The sequence below is a fragment of the Plecotus auritus genome, assembly GCF_963455305.1.
Source record: "Plecotus auritus genome assembly, chromosome: 7".
Taxonomy (NCBI): Eukaryota; Metazoa; Chordata; class Mammalia; order Chiroptera; family Vespertilionidae; genus Plecotus; species Plecotus auritus.
The window spans coordinates 7,610,218-7,630,102 of record NC_137774.1 but is presented as its reverse complement, the minus strand read 5'-3'; the positions used below and the strand labels follow the sequence as shown (position 1 = coordinate 7,630,102).

At 34.9% G+C, this 19,885-nt stretch overlaps 1 protein-coding gene across 3 annotated transcripts in view; it reads right to left on the bottom strand.

The window, feature by feature from the left end:
• Positions 1 to 367: 367 nt before the first annotated feature.
• ABCA5 (ATP binding cassette subfamily A member 5) overlaps positions 368 to 19,885 on the bottom strand; it is a 59,866-nt gene continuing 40,348 nt past the window's right edge. For all 3 annotated transcript variants that reach the window (XM_080680761.1, XM_080680762.1, XM_080680763.1), the window contains 16 exons: positions 19,329 to 19,499; positions 17,382 to 17,495; positions 16,844 to 16,978; positions 15,310 to 15,384; positions 14,335 to 14,426; positions 11,949 to 12,075; positions 10,194 to 10,308; positions 10,003 to 10,094; positions 9,039 to 9,214; positions 8,615 to 8,690; positions 8,408 to 8,502; positions 7,646 to 7,765; positions 6,364 to 6,513; positions 5,907 to 5,986; positions 4,801 to 4,856; positions 368 to 4,311 (listed from right to left, as the gene is read on the bottom strand). In XM_080680761.1, coding sequence (XP_080536887.1) covers positions 4,204 to 4,311; positions 4,801 to 4,856; positions 5,907 to 5,986; positions 6,364 to 6,513; positions 7,646 to 7,765; positions 8,408 to 8,502; positions 8,615 to 8,690; positions 9,039 to 9,214; positions 10,003 to 10,094; positions 10,194 to 10,308; positions 11,949 to 12,075; positions 14,335 to 14,426; positions 15,310 to 15,384; positions 16,844 to 16,978; positions 17,382 to 17,495; positions 19,329 to 19,499 — 1,782 coding nt within the window. In that variant the 3' untranslated portion in view covers positions 368 to 4,203. The remainder of the gene's footprint in view (positions 4,312 to 4,800; positions 4,857 to 5,906; positions 5,987 to 6,363; positions 6,514 to 7,645; positions 7,766 to 8,407; positions 8,503 to 8,614; positions 8,691 to 9,038; positions 9,215 to 10,002; positions 10,095 to 10,193; positions 10,309 to 11,948; positions 12,076 to 14,334; positions 14,427 to 15,309; positions 15,385 to 16,843; positions 16,979 to 17,381; positions 17,496 to 19,328; positions 19,500 to 19,885) is intronic.

The following is a 19,885-nucleotide window of genomic DNA, read 5'->3' as shown; positions in this document are numbered from 1 at the left end:
TATTAAAGAATTGATTTGTTTAATTTAAAAGGTTTGGCTGGTTTGGTTCAGTGGATAGAGCGTTGGCCTGAGGACTGAAGGTCCAGAGTCCGATTCCAGTCAAGGGCACGTACCTTGGTTTCAGGCCCCCTTCTCCTCCCTGGACCCTGGTCGAGGTTTGTACAGGAGGCAACCAATCTGTGTGTTTCTCTCACATCGATATTTGTCTTTTCCTCTCTCTTCCACTCTCTCTAAAAATCAATGGAAAAACTCCTTGGGTGAGGATTTGAAAAAATAAATAAATAAAATCAAAGGTGATTAATTAGAGTTGCAAGAGTTGCTTAGATGCTTGGGAAGAAGTTGTTCATTAAATTTATCATCTTTTTTAAAATTTTATTTTTCAATTGCAGTTGACATACATTATATTAGTTTCAGGTGTACAACACAGTGATTAGACATTTACACACCTCACAAAGTAATCAGCCCAATAAGTCTAGTACCCACCTGATACCATACTATACATAGTTAGGGCCTAAGTGTTTGAGAGAACCAAATTTATTCAAAAATTCTAAGAAAGTTGGTAAGTATGTAAGTAGTATTAAATATTTGGAAATAATATGCTAAATATAATAAACACATTTACTCTGTACTTGAAAAAAAATTACTAACAATTATAGGGCCAGGTTTTTTCTTCATTTTTAACATGAGCCACTCATTTTCATTTCTCAATACTAAATAACAAAGAATTCATTTTATACAAAATAAAGGTTGTCTTAAATTTTCAGTTCTTAAAGCTTATTACTAATAATATAATCAATTTTTTTCTTAAAGGGCATCATTGATACTTACATACAACATGTTACGAATAAAAAATAAGTAAACTTTTACCTTATAAGAATAGCTGATATAAAAATTGTCCACCCAAGAATAAAATTCTTTCATTTATGTTATATGTTCTTTCAGAAAAGAAAATAAAAAATCAATGTTAGCAATATTAAAAATACATTAAGGATAAGCATCTCTATTTTTTAAATAATTAATGCCTATTTACGCATTACATAAAAATACAGAACGGTATTTCATCAAATTCAGAGTACAATCAAAATGAAATATTGTGTGACCAACAGAACAATAAAAACAATGACCCTAGGTAGAATTAATTGTGCTCCAATAAAAGTGTCAGTACCGCTAGTGAAGTAGTTGTCATATTATATCAAAGTTAAGTTATATAAGGATCTATCTTCCACCTATTAGATTATAAAATCTTACAGGGCCAAAATTGATAGTTGTTCCTATCCAAAGAACCCACTGTTTGAAACACAGTTACTAATAAATCATTGCATTAAATAATTCTAAAAATATTTTAATGATAAAAATCAAACTATTGGCTTAAGATAACTTGTGTCAATGTAAAGGAAAAAAATGTTGTTAAAGAAAACCTACAGCCTTTTACTAAGAACAAACTGAGGGGGGAAATTAAGTTTTTTTTTTTAAAGTGAAGTGTCAAGTATACTTATTCATGTTTTTAATTGTTACCAACTGCTTCATTTCTAAGTGCTGCAGACAAAGGGTTGCCCTATTAGTCAGTAACCACAGTCACTCAGTGAAGTTCAGCCTTTGCTTTTAAAATGTAACCATGGACAGAAAATACAAACTAGGTGATGCGTTTTTTCCCAACTTTCCCCAATATATGCATTTATATGTATTTGTATTGCTATAAAAATATTTTGAGATCCATAATTTAAGATATTTTTAAATAAAGTAACATCTATAACAATAAAAGCATAATATGCTAATTAGACCGGACAAAGCCACTGCACTGGGGCGAGCGCCTTGCACGTATTTCGTGCATCAGGCCTCTAGCATTCAATAAGATGAACAATACACTGTAAATAAACATAAACTTCATATTTTACTCTGTCTTTTCTTCCCACCCTACTTACCCTTGCTTTCCTAAGGATTAGTTATACTTCTGAATAGGAAAAATTGTATTACTGTGAAAAAGGGAATAGAATATTCCTACAAATAATTTAATTCATGACCAAAATATTCACTCTATGTAAAAACTAAAAAAAATAAATCAAGTATCTTTTAAAAAAATGCCTATAGGAACAAAATAGTAGTAAAGAAGCTGAACATAGTAGAGAAGAACATAATCAGCATAATCTCAACTTTCACTTTGTATTTTTCCTTTCCATTGATCACACTTCCCAGATGTTAAAGTGAAGGTGACCAAGTCAATATGCAAAAGCAGGTAGTGTTCTGTATTAGTCATGCTCTGCTTTAAAATAACACATCTTCCCAGGTATGAAAACTACCTTTTCAGTCACTGTCCTAGTAAACCATTAATAATTTTATTCTTTACACTGTGAGTGTGACTGTTCAAGATAATGCATAGCTACAAACACCCATCCCAAAGACAAGTCCCTGGGTATTTATATGGGTATCGTACACTAAAAGATAGCTCTTTAAATTTAGCACTTAGCAATCAATGGCTTGTTTAGTAAATGCAATGTACTATTTGTTAACTTATCTACAAAGGTAACGATTTTCTTTCCAATGTGTCTGGAATTGTATTCAACATGCAGTACTTAAGTTTGGTACTAAAGTCCTAAAAGCAAGATTCTCAGATGAAGAATCCAAAAGCGTGGTATCATGAGGCAAATGACTGTCACTTAATAATAAAAAAATTAAAAACAAGAGCCAAATAAACCTTACAAGGAGAAATAAGTTAGCTGTGGGTCGTAAAATCCAGGCAGAAACCCGGAGCCGGCTCGGATTAGTTAGAAGACCTCTGAGATAGCTGGTAAAGTGGGCACCTTGAGGAATGTAGACAGCAGTTACCATAGCAGTGGAGGGAAATTATCAGTCTTGTACCTAGAGTCTAAAATCACAGATGTCTCATTACACAGTAGAGCTAAAAGTTCACTAAATTTTGTCTATTTTAAATAGTTAATAATTTCATTAAAGGGTTTGGCTATTTAAAGTAATTCCAATTCTTCTGTTTTTGCCATTATTACACTCCCAATATATTAGCTTTGGCAAAGTTAATACTTTCATTCATCTGGCTGAAGTATAACATCAACTAGTATTACTTATATTTTACCAATAGTCCATACATGGGTTCTACAAGGAAGTATGGTTGACCCTTGAACAACATGGGTTTGAACTGTGCAGGTCCACTTATACGCAGATTTTTTTTTCCCAATAAATTCGCATGGTACTATGAATGTATTTTCTCTTCCTTATGATGATTTTCTTAATAACATTTTATTTTCTCTAGCTTAATTTGTGGTAAGAATACAATATATGATACATATACACATATGTATTAAATGGCTGTTAATGTTAACAGGAAGACTTTAACAGCAGGCTCTTAGTTAAGTTTCTGAGGAATCAAAAGTTATACATAAATTTTCAACTGCATAGGGGTGGGGGATGGGAGGAGGTCGTCACTGCTAACCCCCACGTTGTTCAAGTGTCAACTGTTATTTTCTGAGATTACATTAACCATGACATTACTCCAACTCTGACAGAGTGCAATTCTGGCTTCTTTGTGTGTATGAATTTTACTGTCAGCAAAAGAAATGTAATTTCAAATACCTAAGTTAGCTATGTCTACAATCACCTAACGGAACAAGGTCTCATTTAATTTATTAAGACTGATGAGTGCCACCTAGTGGGTGTCACTTCTCAGAAACTTGTATCTGCAATGAGACTGTTTAACTTCTCAGGATGCCAAATTTCACTTAAAGTTTCTTTTAGAAATTAAAAAGGAGAACCAAGAAACTTTTGATTTATGTCTCTTTTCTATGTATTTTTATGTATTAGTTTTTTATTTTATTTGGGACATTACATATTTATGTAACAGGATTATATAAACTGAAAACTAAAGATACTTGTTCAAAATAAAATTATTCTATCACTTCTTTAAATCATATATTTAGAAGCACTCTTTTTGAAAGGTAAAAAAAAAAGTCAATATTCAACTTCACATACAGACTATAGTTCAATATACTTCAGATATAAACATGCAGTTTCAATAAATTACACATAAGTTTTATTTGAAGAAAAGAAAAACATAAACCACAACCTTTCAATTAAGAAACTTAGGAAAATTCCAAGTGCTTTCATGGTTCTTCAGTTACCATTCAAATAACACACTTTTTTAAACCAAAGTTAAAATAAAGCATAAATTCAGTAAGCAGACTGAGCAATACAAATTCAAAATACTACTCTGTCTTCCTGGGTTCTTTCCCACCACAGTGTGCTGTTTAAAGTTCCACAACTATTATCTTCTTCCTCTTGTTCCTTAGTGAGTTCAACAAAAACCTAAACGAAAGTAAATAAATGAGTATAGTATGCTGTATCTCAATTACCTCAAAGACTTCTTAACTAAATCAGAAACAGTATAAGGCTCTATCTAATTACATTAACGACTCAAGTATCAAAAGATTTATTACTATTAATATGTTTGAACAGAATAATCTCCATTTATCACATACAAAGAAAAGTATTTTGGAGGATTAACGAATTAGTTATTCTTTATTAATTTATTTATGTAGCACTGTCATACAAATAATCTATCAATATTTAAGCAATGTAATTTGATATGTTAATGTAAAATAACCAGCATCATGAACCACTTACTTTACAAAAAATTCAGCTATTCAAAATAAGCAGAGGGAGCATACAAAGTTCAGGAATATTGTCTAACCATTTGTCTCTGGTTCATAAACTCCATCCAATGTAACCCTAAACAATTAGATATTAGACACTTTCTTCTATAAAATAATTTTTTTAAGTTTAACTTTAAAGTACCTGTTCCAATGTTGCTTGAGAAAAGCTATATTCTTCAATGGCAAAAGTATGTTTAGCTATTAAAATATGAAAACAATATTTTACTTATTAGTATTTTAAAGAATAAAAATGGCAGTAACTACTAAGTGGCTAACAATCTATCTTTAAAAAAAACCATAATCTCTGTAATTAATTCATTTAAATTTGAAGCTACCAGAACATGTTATTTTCCTCTATCTTGCTTCATTTCTCTTCCCCAGCCTAAAAATTCCTCATGGGCTAAGCGCAATATATTTCATATTACTTGCCTCTTTTTGCCTTTTCCAAGCATCTCCTCTGTACTTTATCTTCTTCCTCTTTATTCCTCTTTTCATTTATTTTTATCTCTACGCTCTATTTCCTATTCTTTTTGCCTTCTTGAACTAGATTCATACATCCATATACTTTCTTAAAATACTTATTTCAGCTTTTTTCGCATCTAACACCAAATTTCCTGGTTTTCTAATCGTTCTTTTAATTATCCCTAAGGAGTTCAGGTGTTCTCTTTAATCATAAAGAAATCACCAGAAATTAGGCTGTTTCACAGTTATAAATACCATAAAATAACCTGCATCTGAATACTGTTCCATCCAGGAGCTTACTACCGCCCTCTACTGCCACCAGCGTATCTCTGTCCCACCTACCATTTATTTTAAAAAAGGCCAAGATGCAATTAAGCTTCTTTAAAGCTTTAGGAATGCCCAACCTCCTGCACCATGAATTTTCCTCTCCTCTCTCCTGATGCGACTGAAGTCTTGCTACCATTTCTACTTCTATGGCCCAATATGAAGAAGGGATTCAAGAAACTCAAAGCTCCCACTTCTAGACTGACTTGTGAGGGCTAATTAAGCTGAACTTTATCATAGACGCAATGTGAAAAACTGTGGTTATAGCTATCAAAACAGTAAAAGGCTCATCCTGCAATATTGGTGATCTACCAAATCCCTACAGTATTAGTATTTACTGATAAATTAATAAAAAGTTACCTATTTACCATAGTTTCTATAATAAACTGAGTCCCAACTTCTAAATTTTTAAAATAAAATTCTTTTATAATTTGAAAGCTATGTTCTTCAGATATTGCTTACCTTCTTCCAGCTTAGAAAAAGACTGTGAAAGGGACTGAACATCTTCCTTAGGAATTTTAAAAGCCAAAATTGAAGAAAAACTGAAAACATAGATAAGATAAAATATAGGAAAATTTTAAATTATTACTGTGTTCTAAAGCTAAAGTTCAAAATTTTTAAAGTTCAAAAGTAAATGCCAATAACTTATTCTGACATTTATTTAGATAAAAATTGTTTGAAATCTTGAAATTTTCCATGCAAATGAAATAACTCTCATTACTACTAAATAAGAACTTTAAAAGTTTTAGTATCTATATTGAAAGATCTAACACTAAATTAGATATCAAACTCCAATCATTCCACTACATTAACACAATATTATTCCAATACAGAATATTTTCCCTAATCCTTAACACAGTAACACATTTTTATGATTACTACTGCACAAAAAGTATAATTAAATGTTTAAAATCTTTACCTTTCCTGACGGCTTGCATTTGGGAAAATATACTGAATTTCTCTTTGAAGTCGGTCTATTTCTAAGTTTTCTATCCAGTCCTTTAGTTTAATTTCCAAAAAGTATCCTTTTCCAAATTTACTCTTTAGATGCTGGACTGTTCCAATACATCTGCAGTAATGTTTAAAAGAAAGGTCAGATATAAAATAGCTTGACAGTTAAAAAAAAAAAATGATTTCTCAGCTAAAAAATGATTTAAATAAAATGTTTATAAGGGAATACTTTTAAATTTATAGAAAAGTAGCAAATATACAGAGTCTTCAAACACCCCTCCCCCAGTTTCAGTGTCCCTAATATTGTCATCTTACATCACCATGGCACATATGTCAAAATTAGGAAACCGGAATTGGCGTACTACCATTACTACGCTATTTGACTTTATATTTCACTAGTTTTTCTACTAACGTCCTTTTTTGTTCCAGGATTTATCCAGGATACCACGCATTTCTTAAGGGTCCTTAGTCTCCACTGGTCTGTGACAGTGTCTTACGCCTCCCTTTTTTCCCGTGAGTTTTGAGAAGATCGGGTCAGGTGTTTTAGTGGAATGTCCCTCATTTTGGAGTAGTCTGATATTGTTCTCACACTTAGACTGGGGCTACAGGTTTTTGGAGAAAATACCACAGAGCTTAAGTACTTTCCTTAAGAAGTACTTTACGGTAAAGTACATCGTGTCAGGCAGTTCATGACATCCACATGACGTTGTCTGGTCAAGGCAAGTACTTGCCAGGTTTCTCCACTGTGAAGTTACCATCCTCCCCTTTCTGTACATTGGAAGAAACTGCCTAAATCTAGACCACACTTGGGAGATGGGGGATTCAGCTCCCCCTCCTAGAGGGAGTAGTATCTACAGATTTATGTGAAATCTTTCTATAAGGAAGACCTGCCTCTTCTCCCACATTTACTTACTTATTCAATCATCTATTTATATGAGTATGAATTCATGTACATTTCTTTTATACTTTAGGTTATAATCCAATACACTGCCTAACAATTTTTGAAATAATAGACATGACACCTGAAAATAACATTCCAAATTGTTGAATAATTAAGCCAATTCTAAATGCAAAGCAGCTAGCCATATTTTGGGAGGAAATTACGTATTTCCCAGTAATTCTCTACAAAGCCAACTGATTCAAGAAATCAAACAAGGAAAACATTTTTAACATTTAAATTAATATGCATTTTTACATGATGACATTTAAAATCCACCCCGTGTCCTCCAAATGGCTGCTTGGATATGTACCTTAACTGCCCAGCTATCATGATAGCCACGCGGTCACAGACAGCCTCTGCCTCCTCCATATAATGAGTCGTCAGAATAGCAGCCCGCTTCTTGTTTTTAAATGCAGTTCGAATTGCTCGCCTACAAAACAGAAAATAAAAAAAGGAGGAAAGTATCTGAATGTTAATGAAAAAAAACAAAAAAAAACCCCTGTGTTTTTAAAAAATCCAATTATTTGATTTTCTGTTAGAGTAATTAAAATATCAAATTTCAATTGCTGTAGTTATATTTTGCCCAACTATGATTTTTCTACTCTAATTTATTTTCCCTTATTTTTAAAAGCTTGTAAAATAGAAAGAAATTTCATGTTTCAAATGTTTCTATGCTTTAAAAAATGAATTATGATCTCATTCATATGTGTACTCTAATGAACAAAATGAACTAATGAACAAAATAGAGACTCATACAATAGGCTGACAGCTATGGCGGGGGGAGGGGGGACTGCATGGGTGCTGGGGTAAGGGATTGAGCAAAAAAGAAAAAAGGGAGAGAAAGAACTCATAGACACAGATGGCACTGTGATGACTGCTGATAGAAGGCAGCCAAGCAGTGATGTTTTTCTCTCACTGATGTATCTATCTTTCTATCCCTCTCCCTTACTCTCTCTCTAAAAATCAATGAAGACATTAAAAAAATAAAACCATTATTTATAATAAAATAATCTTTTATTCTAAGGTAGAATACAGTGTAATGTGTCTCGAGTGCCTTTACAGTTATACTCACCACATATGCTGTTTGGCCTTAGGGTCCATACCTGTGGATGGCTCATCGAGCAAAGTAATTTGAGGGTTCCCCAGCATACTTAGAGCAAAGCACAGCTAGAGGGAAAGAAAATGGGGGGGGAGCTTCAAAGCAAGAAATTTATCATCACACCATCAGGCACTAAACTATCAATAAAACATACACATATCTGTTGTTTGATAAAAGTACCTTTCGCTTGATTCCTGCAGGTAGTTTCTTTATAGTTTTCTGAAGATGTTCTTTCAAATCAAGGGCATTTGTTATTCTGCAAAACAGATAATGTACTGTTTGTGATCACCGATTTTTTTTTTCTAGAAAACTCAAGCTTCCTAAAATTAGACCTCCAATTTACATCATTTAAAACAAATTAATATCTCAATTAAAAGAGTCACTTTAAATGAAGTTTCATGATAATTATAGGTAATTCATTCTGTAATTAGAAATAGAAAAATTGCCTTTTCATTTCCATAGCTACATAATTTGGTAAAGAATATATGAAAAAGTCATGACCATTTTCTATGAAAATTATGATCTACGGCAATGCCTGTTATAAAACTTTTAAAATGTGAAATGTAAACTTTTCTCCAGGTGACAAAAAGGTTCTAAATTTTACCGATTTGTGACTTCCTTTATGTCATTCGGACTCATTCCTTTCACAGCTCCATAAATTTCGAAATGTTCTTGCAGTGTAATATCTGGCCACAATGGGTTTATCTGAGGACAGTATCCCATACACTTAACAGAGTCATCCTCCTCGGTTGGATCTGAAGAGTGATCTCCTAAAAATACCTACAGAAATACAAACCCATTTAAATCCCTATTTTTGCCTAATTTACATGATGAAAGAAGTGGCAAGTGAATTAATTCAAATTCCTTCCTAGAGGGGGGTAAGATTTTTTACTCCTTTCGATGAAGAAAGGGCATGGATAGCGAAATCAGAGTTCAGTGACATGGCCAGCTCCGATTTTAACTAGAATGATTGGGGGCCTCAATGGAAAGGGATATTGGAGCCAGCGAGGTAAGCAGTTTTGGTCACTGGGATTTCTATGAGGTAAGAAATAACGAACATAAAAATAACTAAGGCAAAAAAACACACAAAACACAAAGGAAAGAGTGTGTCAGGCATTTTCCAGGAAAGCAATGAGCCAGTGTGGCTGGTGTGAAGTAAGCAAGGGGGAGAGAAGATAGGATCAAGGCAGTTTTGTGAAGTTTCCACAAAGTGGTGAATGATATGCTTATAATCAAAGACTAATTGATGGCAGCATCAGAACTAGCTCCCCTATCTCTTTAAGGGAATACTATTGTTTTCCATTAAGTCGGTGGGCTAATCACCCACGCATGTAATAATTATAAAAGCAGAAATAATACATATATGTACGTGTGCCTGCATGTATGACATCAAAATTTTACTATGTACATTACTTTCATAGGTAATCAAAAAGATCACTTTTATACTAAAACTTTAAGATTAAAAACATAATATTTAAGCATTAAAATACTAACTTGTCATTAAAAAATTTACTTTAATGAAATATACAAATCATAGTCAACATATACCACACCCTTGTATATCATACCTGGCCTGAAGTTGGTTCAATATCACCAACCAGAATATTAATAACTGTGCTTTTGCCTGCACCATTTGGGCCCAACAGTCCTAAGATCTCTCCTAAAGGAATTAAAAGAAAAATCATCAAATCAAATTTAAAATGGAAACTACTCTTTTGAAAATGTTACTTAGGAAAAAAGTAATTAAATAAATACTAGCCTTTTTTCACACAGAAAGAGATGTGTTTCGTTGCCACTTTCTTGACTCTTCTTGTAAGAAAATCTTTCTTGTCATCATATTCTTTATGCAAATTGCTGACCATAATGGCTGGTTTCTAACAAAGGAAACAAGAGTTTGAAAGAGAGTTGTAACTCAGAAACCTATCCTGACATAACACAGGCTGCACACACCTCATGTCCATATCATAAGAACTATATCTGAAAATAAAGGGTATCGTATAAATATCCATTTGTCACTGAAATTATGACATTCAAAACTAAGTGCATAATGGCACGGTGGTGGCCAGAGCAAACGTGGGATGGCCGCGCATCCCCAGCATGGAGTGAGGAAGCCCAAGAGCCTGGGAACATTTTTTGGAGCCATGAGGGATACAGCACTTAGGTCAATATTGTTTCACCAAGCTTCAATCAATCAGACGTTCTCAGTGCAACTGAGTCTTGGTGAGCAGACACGGGGGCCCACAGAGAGCAGTATAAAGAAGGCCCAACACATTGTTATTAATAAAGCTTTGACTGAATCTACGCTTCCCAACCCAGTTCAGAAACCATCCAAAAGTAATAATAATGGCCCAGGTAATAGAACTCCAACTGTAGAATTTAATTGGCCTCCTATGGAAAGGGGAGAGGCCGCTAACTATAGGCCATTAGATCCAAAGCCTTCCCCAAATTACAGAACTAGTTACAACTTTGGGTGCATGCACAATCAGAGGACTTCTCAAACTCATGATATGTTTATAAACATTACAAATCTTCTAAAAATGTATATAATGTGTAGCATTTCCCATACTTGTTTGGTCACAGAGCCTATGCTAATGAATCACGTGTGGATGCAGAACAAAAGTTAGGAAATGCTGGCTAACATGACTTGCTCAAGATCCTAACCACTCGTTAAAAGATGGTTACTTTCATTCAGGTTGGCCAGGAAGGTCAGAGACACCCAGTCAAGAGTCTTGGAGATAAATAAGCCATGGGATGATGATTGCACTTAAGAATATCTTGGGAAATAGTAAGTCAGGATTTTTAGGAGATGCAACTTTTGAACTGCCAGTGGAATTGCAATTACATTTGAAGTTATTCTGATTGTCTACATCAATTAAAAAAGTAGTATTTCAAATGACACGAGTAGTATTCTTATTGTTTTCAGTTGGCTCAATTAATCAAACAGTGATTTAAAAAAACAAGTGTCTGCAATGCTAGTCTCTCTTGGAGGAGAAGAGCTTTCATTGGAAAAGAGGAGGGGAATCTGTTTCCCGTAGTCGTATAGGCTTAGGAAATGCTGAAACAAGGGCAGGTTGAAAGTTTTCTTATTGCAGAATTTCTCAGAGCTTTTACTTTTTGACTTTTGTGAATATTTTACCATTTGATTTTTTGTATTACTTTTATAAAATTTCAAAATGTTTTAAATTGGAAATTAACGTAAACATCATGCCACCTCCATATTTCAGCACCCAATCTGCCCTCACCAGGTTCATGTATATCCTTTCAGTATATTCTCGAGATATATGTGTTCAGTTACTTTAAGAAAGTATCATTCTGTAACAATAATCTGAATTTTTTTTTTCAATATGCCTTAAGACCATTCAAAAAAAGTAAGTGGACAAAAATATTTTTTTCATGGACTTCTTTTTCAGATTGATTCATATAGAAAGAAAGTATTTTTCAGATTATTTTCCTATGCATGGGGAACTGATCATTGCACATTTAAGATGACTTAACACAATAAAGACTACATTACCTCTTCACAACACTGGCAACTCATCAACTCTCTGACCTTCAGCCTTTCAGCTTTGACATCTTCATCTTCATCCTCATTGATTGGTGGTTCTGGAAACTTCCTATTTTTGGGCTTTGTTGAAAGGGTCCTAAATATATCAAGGTAGTAGATTTTCAAATAATTAAAATAGTAAGAAATTCAGGCACTACATAGAGAAAAGAATGAAAAAATATGCCAATATGAGATCTGTGGTTATCTCTGAAAGATGGAATTAAAGAGCTGTTTTTTCATTCACTGATATTTAGGTGATATTATCTAAACCCATTCACTTATCGATATTATTTATTATCAGGCACTACTTCACACAAAGATAAAAACAACAACAACAAAGAACACTTCACTCAAACGATTTACAGTCTGGGTGTAAATAAGATTGCCCTGACATCCAAACCCACAGAAATACCACAAAGGTTGGCAGAGGAAAAAGTGCTTCCAAAGAAAATCTGGCTTTTAGCAGTTAGCAGTAAGGTGAAAAGGAAAATAGGCTTCGACATATTGAAAACAATGGAAAAGCAGAAAAGAATGACAAAGAAGTCAATCAAATTAAAGGCTGCATATTAAATAACCTGAGCCTACTTGACAAGATAAAGAGGAAGACATTAGTTATCTTACAGAAAATAGTACCAATAGAGGGAAGAAACACATGAATCATGAGGGAGATGCAAATGAAAACCATAAGGAACACCACTTCAGACCCACTAGAATGGCTAAAATAAAAAAGATAAACAGTAACAAATAATGGCAAGAATGTGGAGGAAACAGAGCCCTCATGCATCCCTGATGGGAATGTACAGTGGTCTCCCTTTCAGGCAGTTTTGCTTTCTGCAGTTTTTTTCATCTATGGTCAACCACAATCCAAAAACATCAAATGGAAAATTCCAGATATAAATATGCATAAGTTTTAAATTTCATGCTGTTCTGAGTAGCATGATGAAATCTCACACCATCCCAATCTGTCTCACTGGAGATATGAGTCATCCCTTTGCTATCAAATCGACTATTTCAGTATCACAGTGCTTATATGTTCAACTAAATCTTATTTTACTTAATAATGGGCTCCAAAGCAGAAGGGTAGCAATGCTGGCAATTCAGACAGGCCAAAGAGAAGTCCGAAAGCGCTTCCTTTAAGTGAAAAGGTATGTATGTATAGGAAAAAAAAGCAGAGTACACACATTGGGCTTGACACTATCCATGATTTCAGGCCTCCACTGGGGGGTCTTGGAGTGTATTCCCCACAGATAAGGGGAGACTAATGTAAGATGGTGCAACCACTTTAGAAAACAGTTGTAAGTTCTTCAAAAGGTTAAACATACATTAACCATGTGGCCCATCAATTCCTTTCCTAGGCATCCACCCAAGAGAAATAAAGATATTATGTCCACACAAATACTTGTACACAAATGTTCATAGCAGCATTATTCATGATAGCCAAAAAGTGGAAACAACTCAAATGCCCATCAACTGATAAACAGAGAAAGCGTGGTATAATCTAAAATGTATTATTACTGCCAAAACCGGTTTGGCTCAGTGGATAGAGCGTCGGCCTGCGGACTGAAAGGTCCTGGGTTCGATTCCGGTCAAGGGCATGTAACTTGGTTGCGGGCACATCCCCAGTAGGAGGTGTGCAGGAGGCAGCTGATCGATGTTTCTCTCTCATCGATGTTTCTAATTCTCTATCCTTCTCCTTTCCTCTCTGTAAAAAATCAATAAAATATATTTTAAAAAAAATGTATTATTACTTAGCATAAAAAAGGGAATGAAGTACTGCTACATGCTATAACATGGATGCACCTTCAAAACATTATGCTAAGAAAAGGGAACCAGACAAAAAAAGACTATGTATTTTATAATTGCATTTATAGGAATGTTCAAAATTGGCAAGTCTATTATTTGGAGACAGAAAGTAGATTAGGCCCTGGCCGGTATGGCTGAGTTGGTTGGACATCATGCCGTTGCACCAGGAGATTGCTGGTTAGATTCCCAGTCAAGGGCACATGCCTGGGAAAAATAAAAATAAGAAAACAAAAGGAAAACGGGGCCTTCATTCAAAACAATTTACAGTCTGGGTGTAAATGAGATTTCCCTGAGTATATGTAGAGGGCTAATGTTCGAACCCACAGAAACACCACAAAAGTAGAAGGAGGCAGCTGATTGGTGTTACGCTGTCACATCAATGTTTCTCTCTTTCCTTCCCCACCCCCCTCTCTAAAAATCAATAAGTAACTACGAATGGGTACAGGGCTTCTTTTGCAGTGATAAAGATGACCTAAAATAAGATTATGGCATAGTTGCACAACTCTGTAAATATGCTGAAAAACATTAAAACTTTAAAAATCATTTAACTGACCTGAAAAAGGGATCCTTTCTTATTGATCTGCCTCCATATTTTTTCTCATAGTACCGTAAGAGGAAAATCCATAGTACACACTGCAGGTAAGGCTAAAAGAAGAACACAGAACAGCTCATGACTGAATCTCTTTTTTTCCTATCAACAGAATAAAAACCACATACGTAAGTTTCCTTACCAAAACCAAAAGTTAACCACAATTTCTTTGCACGTCTTATTAGCTAAAAAAAGGTTTGATTATAAGCCAAGGAAGATTTTTAGTAAGAAAATCCTTCACATATTTTTCTATCTCTATATATTTTATTTCTATCTCAATGAAGTTAATTGGTTGTCAGCTTCATAAAATACAAAGAAAAAAGGAAGCTTTGTTTTTAACTCTACGGAAGCCAGAATCATAATTAAATAGAATTAACATAAAAAAGCCAAGGATATTAAAATAGATATATTCAGTGAATAAAAGGTAGGACCATCAAAATTCATACTAGCTGGTATTAACACACTTGACTTTTTGTGCAAGAGGATATAAACTAAGAAGAGTTAAAATCATACAACCAAACTATTCACTCTTTTTTTTTTTTAACCCTTAACCAAGGATATTTTTTATTGATTTTTAGAAAGAGGAAGGGAGAGGGAGAGGAAGAAAGGAAGAGAGAGAGAGATAGGGGTCAGTTTCCTCCCACTCACACCCAACTGGAGATCAAACACACAACCTAGGTATGTGCCCTGACTGGTAACAGAATGCAAAACCTTTTGGTGTATGGGACCACACGCCATCCAACTGAGCCACTTGGCCATGGCACAACCCAATGATTCTTTTCTTTTTTTTTTTTTTTTTTACAACTTAAAAAAAATGTTTATTGTTGAAAATATCACAGATGTCCCCTTTCCCCCCAATTGACCCTTTCTAGCCCACACCTGCCCTCTCACATTCTTAAGGTAACATGCTAACAAAGAAACATTTTTGTCATTTCTTACCGATATAACAGCCACCAAAAGCCTATCCCATGGATCATAGGTTTCCTCATTTTTCCGAATATTCTTCCAAGAAATCTAAGACAAAAATTATTGAAAATGTATATGCTGTTGTGATGTTGGGACATGACATTTGATCTTTGACCCTGGTTCCTAGCACACCGCTTCTAAAACCCTCAGAATTTTCTGAGTGTCAGAGGTGACAAGAGTATCTTTTGTTATTTAAAATAAGCCCCTTTCCAATGAGGCCAGGTGACTGTTGGAGGATGACCCATCAAGTGATTAGAAGGCTGGAACTTTCTGTTCCATCCACCTACTAACCCCTCGGGAGGGGCAAGGAGTTGGAGATGAAGTCATATGCCATCAGTAATGGAACTTCCATAAAAACCCTAAACACGGGGTTCAAAGAGCTTTCGGGTTGATGGATGCACTTGAGTGCTAAGGAGTGGCACACTCCAAACTCCACAGGGACAGAGAGCTCCTGCACCTTGGCACCCTTCTGGACCTCGCCCTGTGTATCTCTTGACCTGGCTGTTCATTTGTTTATCTGTTATACTGAACTGGTACTAGAAAATAGTGTTTCCCTGAGTTCTGTAAGCCATAATAGCAAATTACTGAACCCGAGAAAGGGTCATAGAACCATGGGGTTTGTAGCCAGCTCAGACAGAAGGATTAGTAACAGGGGACCCACAACCTGTAACTGGCATCTGAAGTGAGAGGTGGGGGACAGTCTTAAGGGTTGAACCCTTCAACTGTGGGGTCTGCGCTAATTGCAGGTAGTTAAGTATTGCTTTATGTGAGGAAAAACCCCATACATTTGGTTTCACAAGTGTTGTAATAGTTTTATTTTAGTTGCAATGTGTAGAAACATTTGGATTAAAGTGGGGGGGAGGGAAGTATTTTGTTCAGCAAACATGTATTCTGTATAAATAAAGTTGGCTACTACTACTAATAGCTATGATTTGTACTTCGATTAAATTTTCCCCATCCCAAAATGTGGGGGAGATAATATAAATAAACTGAAACAAAAGGGGGGAGTGTAAAGAGATTAGTGAGTAGAATTAATCAGCAATCATCCTACGTTAATAATTCATCAAATTTTTTTTTAATCACGGATTTTTTTTTCCAATTATCCAGGCTTAATAAAACTAACCTGTGGTTTTCTTTTTCTTTGAAAAAATCTCTACACTTTATTTTCTCTTATCCCTTTATAGGACAATACATTATTAAATCCTTGGAAAAACTCCCCAAATACTAACTGAAGTCAGATCATACTTATCATTTACGTACATATGCCATTTGGAGCATAACAGAACATGTAATGGACATAGCCATTCTCCTCTGAAACTTTAAGTTTAAAAACACGCTTAAAAAGATGCCATAGTGATTTTAAATTGCTTCATTAATAACATTTAAATCAAGTAGTAGCAGCTAGCATGATGTGTGTTTGTTTTACTATTTTCAGTACAAGAACTAAGACCTTAAAGATTAGGTACTATTTATGCTTTTTAAACATTAAAACACCTAGCAGACGTACCTTTATGAAACAAATCAGACAACCTAGAAGTGGATAGACTGGAATGACTATGCAAAAGGTGTAATGGAGGATAGCTGTAACTGTATGTCCAATGAAGTAACTGATTTCGGTGATTGCAATGCAAGCCAACATTGTCTAAAGAAAAAAAAAAAGAAAGCAAGTGAAAAGTGTTTAGAAATTTCATACTCAACATTAAGTATATTTTCAATCTTCTAGTAAAACATGGAACCACAGATGATTGATACTTAGCCAGGAAGCGCCAGTACACTGGTACCAGCTGCTTTTAGCTGGCTTCCTTGCCATGCGGTTGTTAAATGCTTTCAGTATCACCCATCCCTTCAAGGAGTGGATGATGAAGAAGACAAACATACAGTCAGTAAGATGCTGCCAGCTACATAGCTAACCCTGTACTTACAATAGACACAGTTAATATTTTAATCCTGAAAGACCTCATGACTCTCTTTTTTCTGGTATAAACATGAATTTCAAATAATCTGCTATGTAAAGTTGAAATGAAATAATATAAAGTGTAACCTACCACAGAATAGATAAAGGACCAAACTTCTTTTGTATTTAAAATTTTCTTAAAAGTGAAAGAAGCAATATAGGTAAACAGAATAACTGACGGAACATAACCAATAAGACAAAAAACCTGTAAAACAAAAATATGAAATTTTATATAAAAATACGAGTAACTAGAAATACATAAATATAAATTACCAGTAATATTAAAATATTACGGAATAATTATTCTTCAAATTTTCTTGCTCAACAAATCACTCCACAAACTACAAGTGTGGTTACTTGAGGAGTTACCATGCACATTGCTCCTAAATCAATAAAACTCAGGCTTTTAACTAATCAACACAATCCTGAATAATTAATTTAAACTCAACAGTTTTCTTTGCCATTTTCTTTGCCAAGTAAAATGCTCTTTATTGTAAAAAAAAACAAAACACCACAGGTTAGCTGGTTAAATTTTTCCTCAATGAACTATTTTAATATATAGCTATCATTTTAATATATAACACTTAGTACATTTTATACATTTTTAAGGAAAATATTAATTTATAAGGCATAAATTGCAACTTTTTCTCAATCAACTATTAGCTACCATTTTAATATACAGAACTTAATGCATTTTTTAATTTTTAAGGAAAACGTTTATTAATTTATAAGGCAGAAATTAACAAAAATCAGTATGATCTCTAGCAAAACAGTTTACTTTCAGCAACTCTGACCTCACCTGGCTTTTTCCTCGTATAAATCATTCATATAAAGGGGTTTAGTAAGTCATTTACATGTGAACATGAATACAAATCATACTTTTCCTTAGGATTTTAAACCATATTTTAAATTATGAAATAAAAGAGCTTCCTCGTGAAATTATTTCAGTCATAGAGACAAGGAAGACATTTTAAGGAAGGACTGTTTATTTCTAATTACACATAAGTAGGTAGTCTACATAAAAGACTGCTTCAATTTCAAGGAATTATTTTATAATGGTAGTTAGTCATTGCTTTTAAAACTTGTTTATAGCAATAGAAATTGCACTGATTACAGGTATCATCCTATATAATAAAAGCCTAATATGCAAATTGTCCCCTCGACTGGGAGTTTGACCGCTCACTATGATGTGTGCTGACCACCAAGGGGCAGCGTGGAACATGGAAGCCATTGGCGATGTGGTGCTGGCAACAGGCGGCAGTGGAGGCGCTGCCAGCCCCGATGGGCTCCGACGAGAGCGGGACCGCAGCAGGATGGTGAAGCAGGTGAGCGGGCAGTGCCAGGCCAAAGTGGGTGCAAGCAGGGGCCTGATCGCCCCAGTGATCGCCCCACAGACAATGACCAGTGGTGGTGGCAGGGGGCAGGGCCGCTGCCTGGCTCACAGGCACTGAGGGAGCTGGGTGGGGGCCCGATGACTCAGGTGAAGGAGGGTAAGCAGGGGCCCGGGGCCCAGGTGCTGCCCAAGGCCCAGAGGTCAGCTGGGACCTGCCCTTCCAAGCCAAACGCTCATGCTTCGATCACCAGCCAGGCCTAGGGACCTGTGCAATAATTTCGTGCACTAGGCCTCTAGTCTATATATATATATATAAAAGTCTAATATGCAAAGTGTCCCCTCAGGAGTTTGGGCAGGAGACCAGGTGTTCGATCGCTCACTATGATGTGCGCTGACCACCCAGGGGCGGCGCGGAATAAAGGAAGGCCCCGTCTGGCAGCCGGCAGCCGGGGAAGGAAGGTCCCAGCCGGCAGCCAGAAGGCCCCAATCAGCCCCAATTGCCGGCCAGGCCTACGGCCCCTACCCATGCACGAATTTCATGCACCAGGTCTCTAGTATACAATCATCAAATAGAAACTGGTTCTATTGTGTATAAAAAAATTAATATCCAAATTACTGAACCAGCTGATTATGTTTGGAAAGACTTCATTTTTTAAAGTAGTGTTTTATTTACAAATAGAATGAGTATAACTAATGTTAACTTACCACAGAAAGAAACTTTACAGGATAAAAATATAATCCATAATGAAATGCAAATAAACTTCCAAGCATCAAAATAAGAAGAATAAAGAAAAAGGGGATATCAACAATAGCTTGCCCAATCCAATATGCAGATGGCAAAAGACCTGAGAGTTTAAGCTGAGTATAAGCTTTGATCTAAAAAAAGAAAGGAAAAATTAGTTATAATTTTAAACATTTTGCAAACAAAAAATTCTAGCAAATTGTTGTAGAACTCTTAATTTTACATCAACAAAACAGTAAGTTTATAGTATAGGTTTGTAGGTAATAAAAGCTCTCCTTACAAATAATATAAATTCCATTAGAATATTAATTTAGATCATTATTTCTGAGATGCAACAATACTTCAATAAAAACCTTCAGAATCAGGTTACAGCAGTGCTGCTAAGAAACACAAAACTAAAATAAAACAAAGGCTGTCGGGGTTATAGCTGTACAACAGCGATTCTATATCACAGTAGTCAAAACATGGTGCTTGTGAAAATCTGTGGAAATACATGGAAAGGTGTGTTTTAAACAAGAAA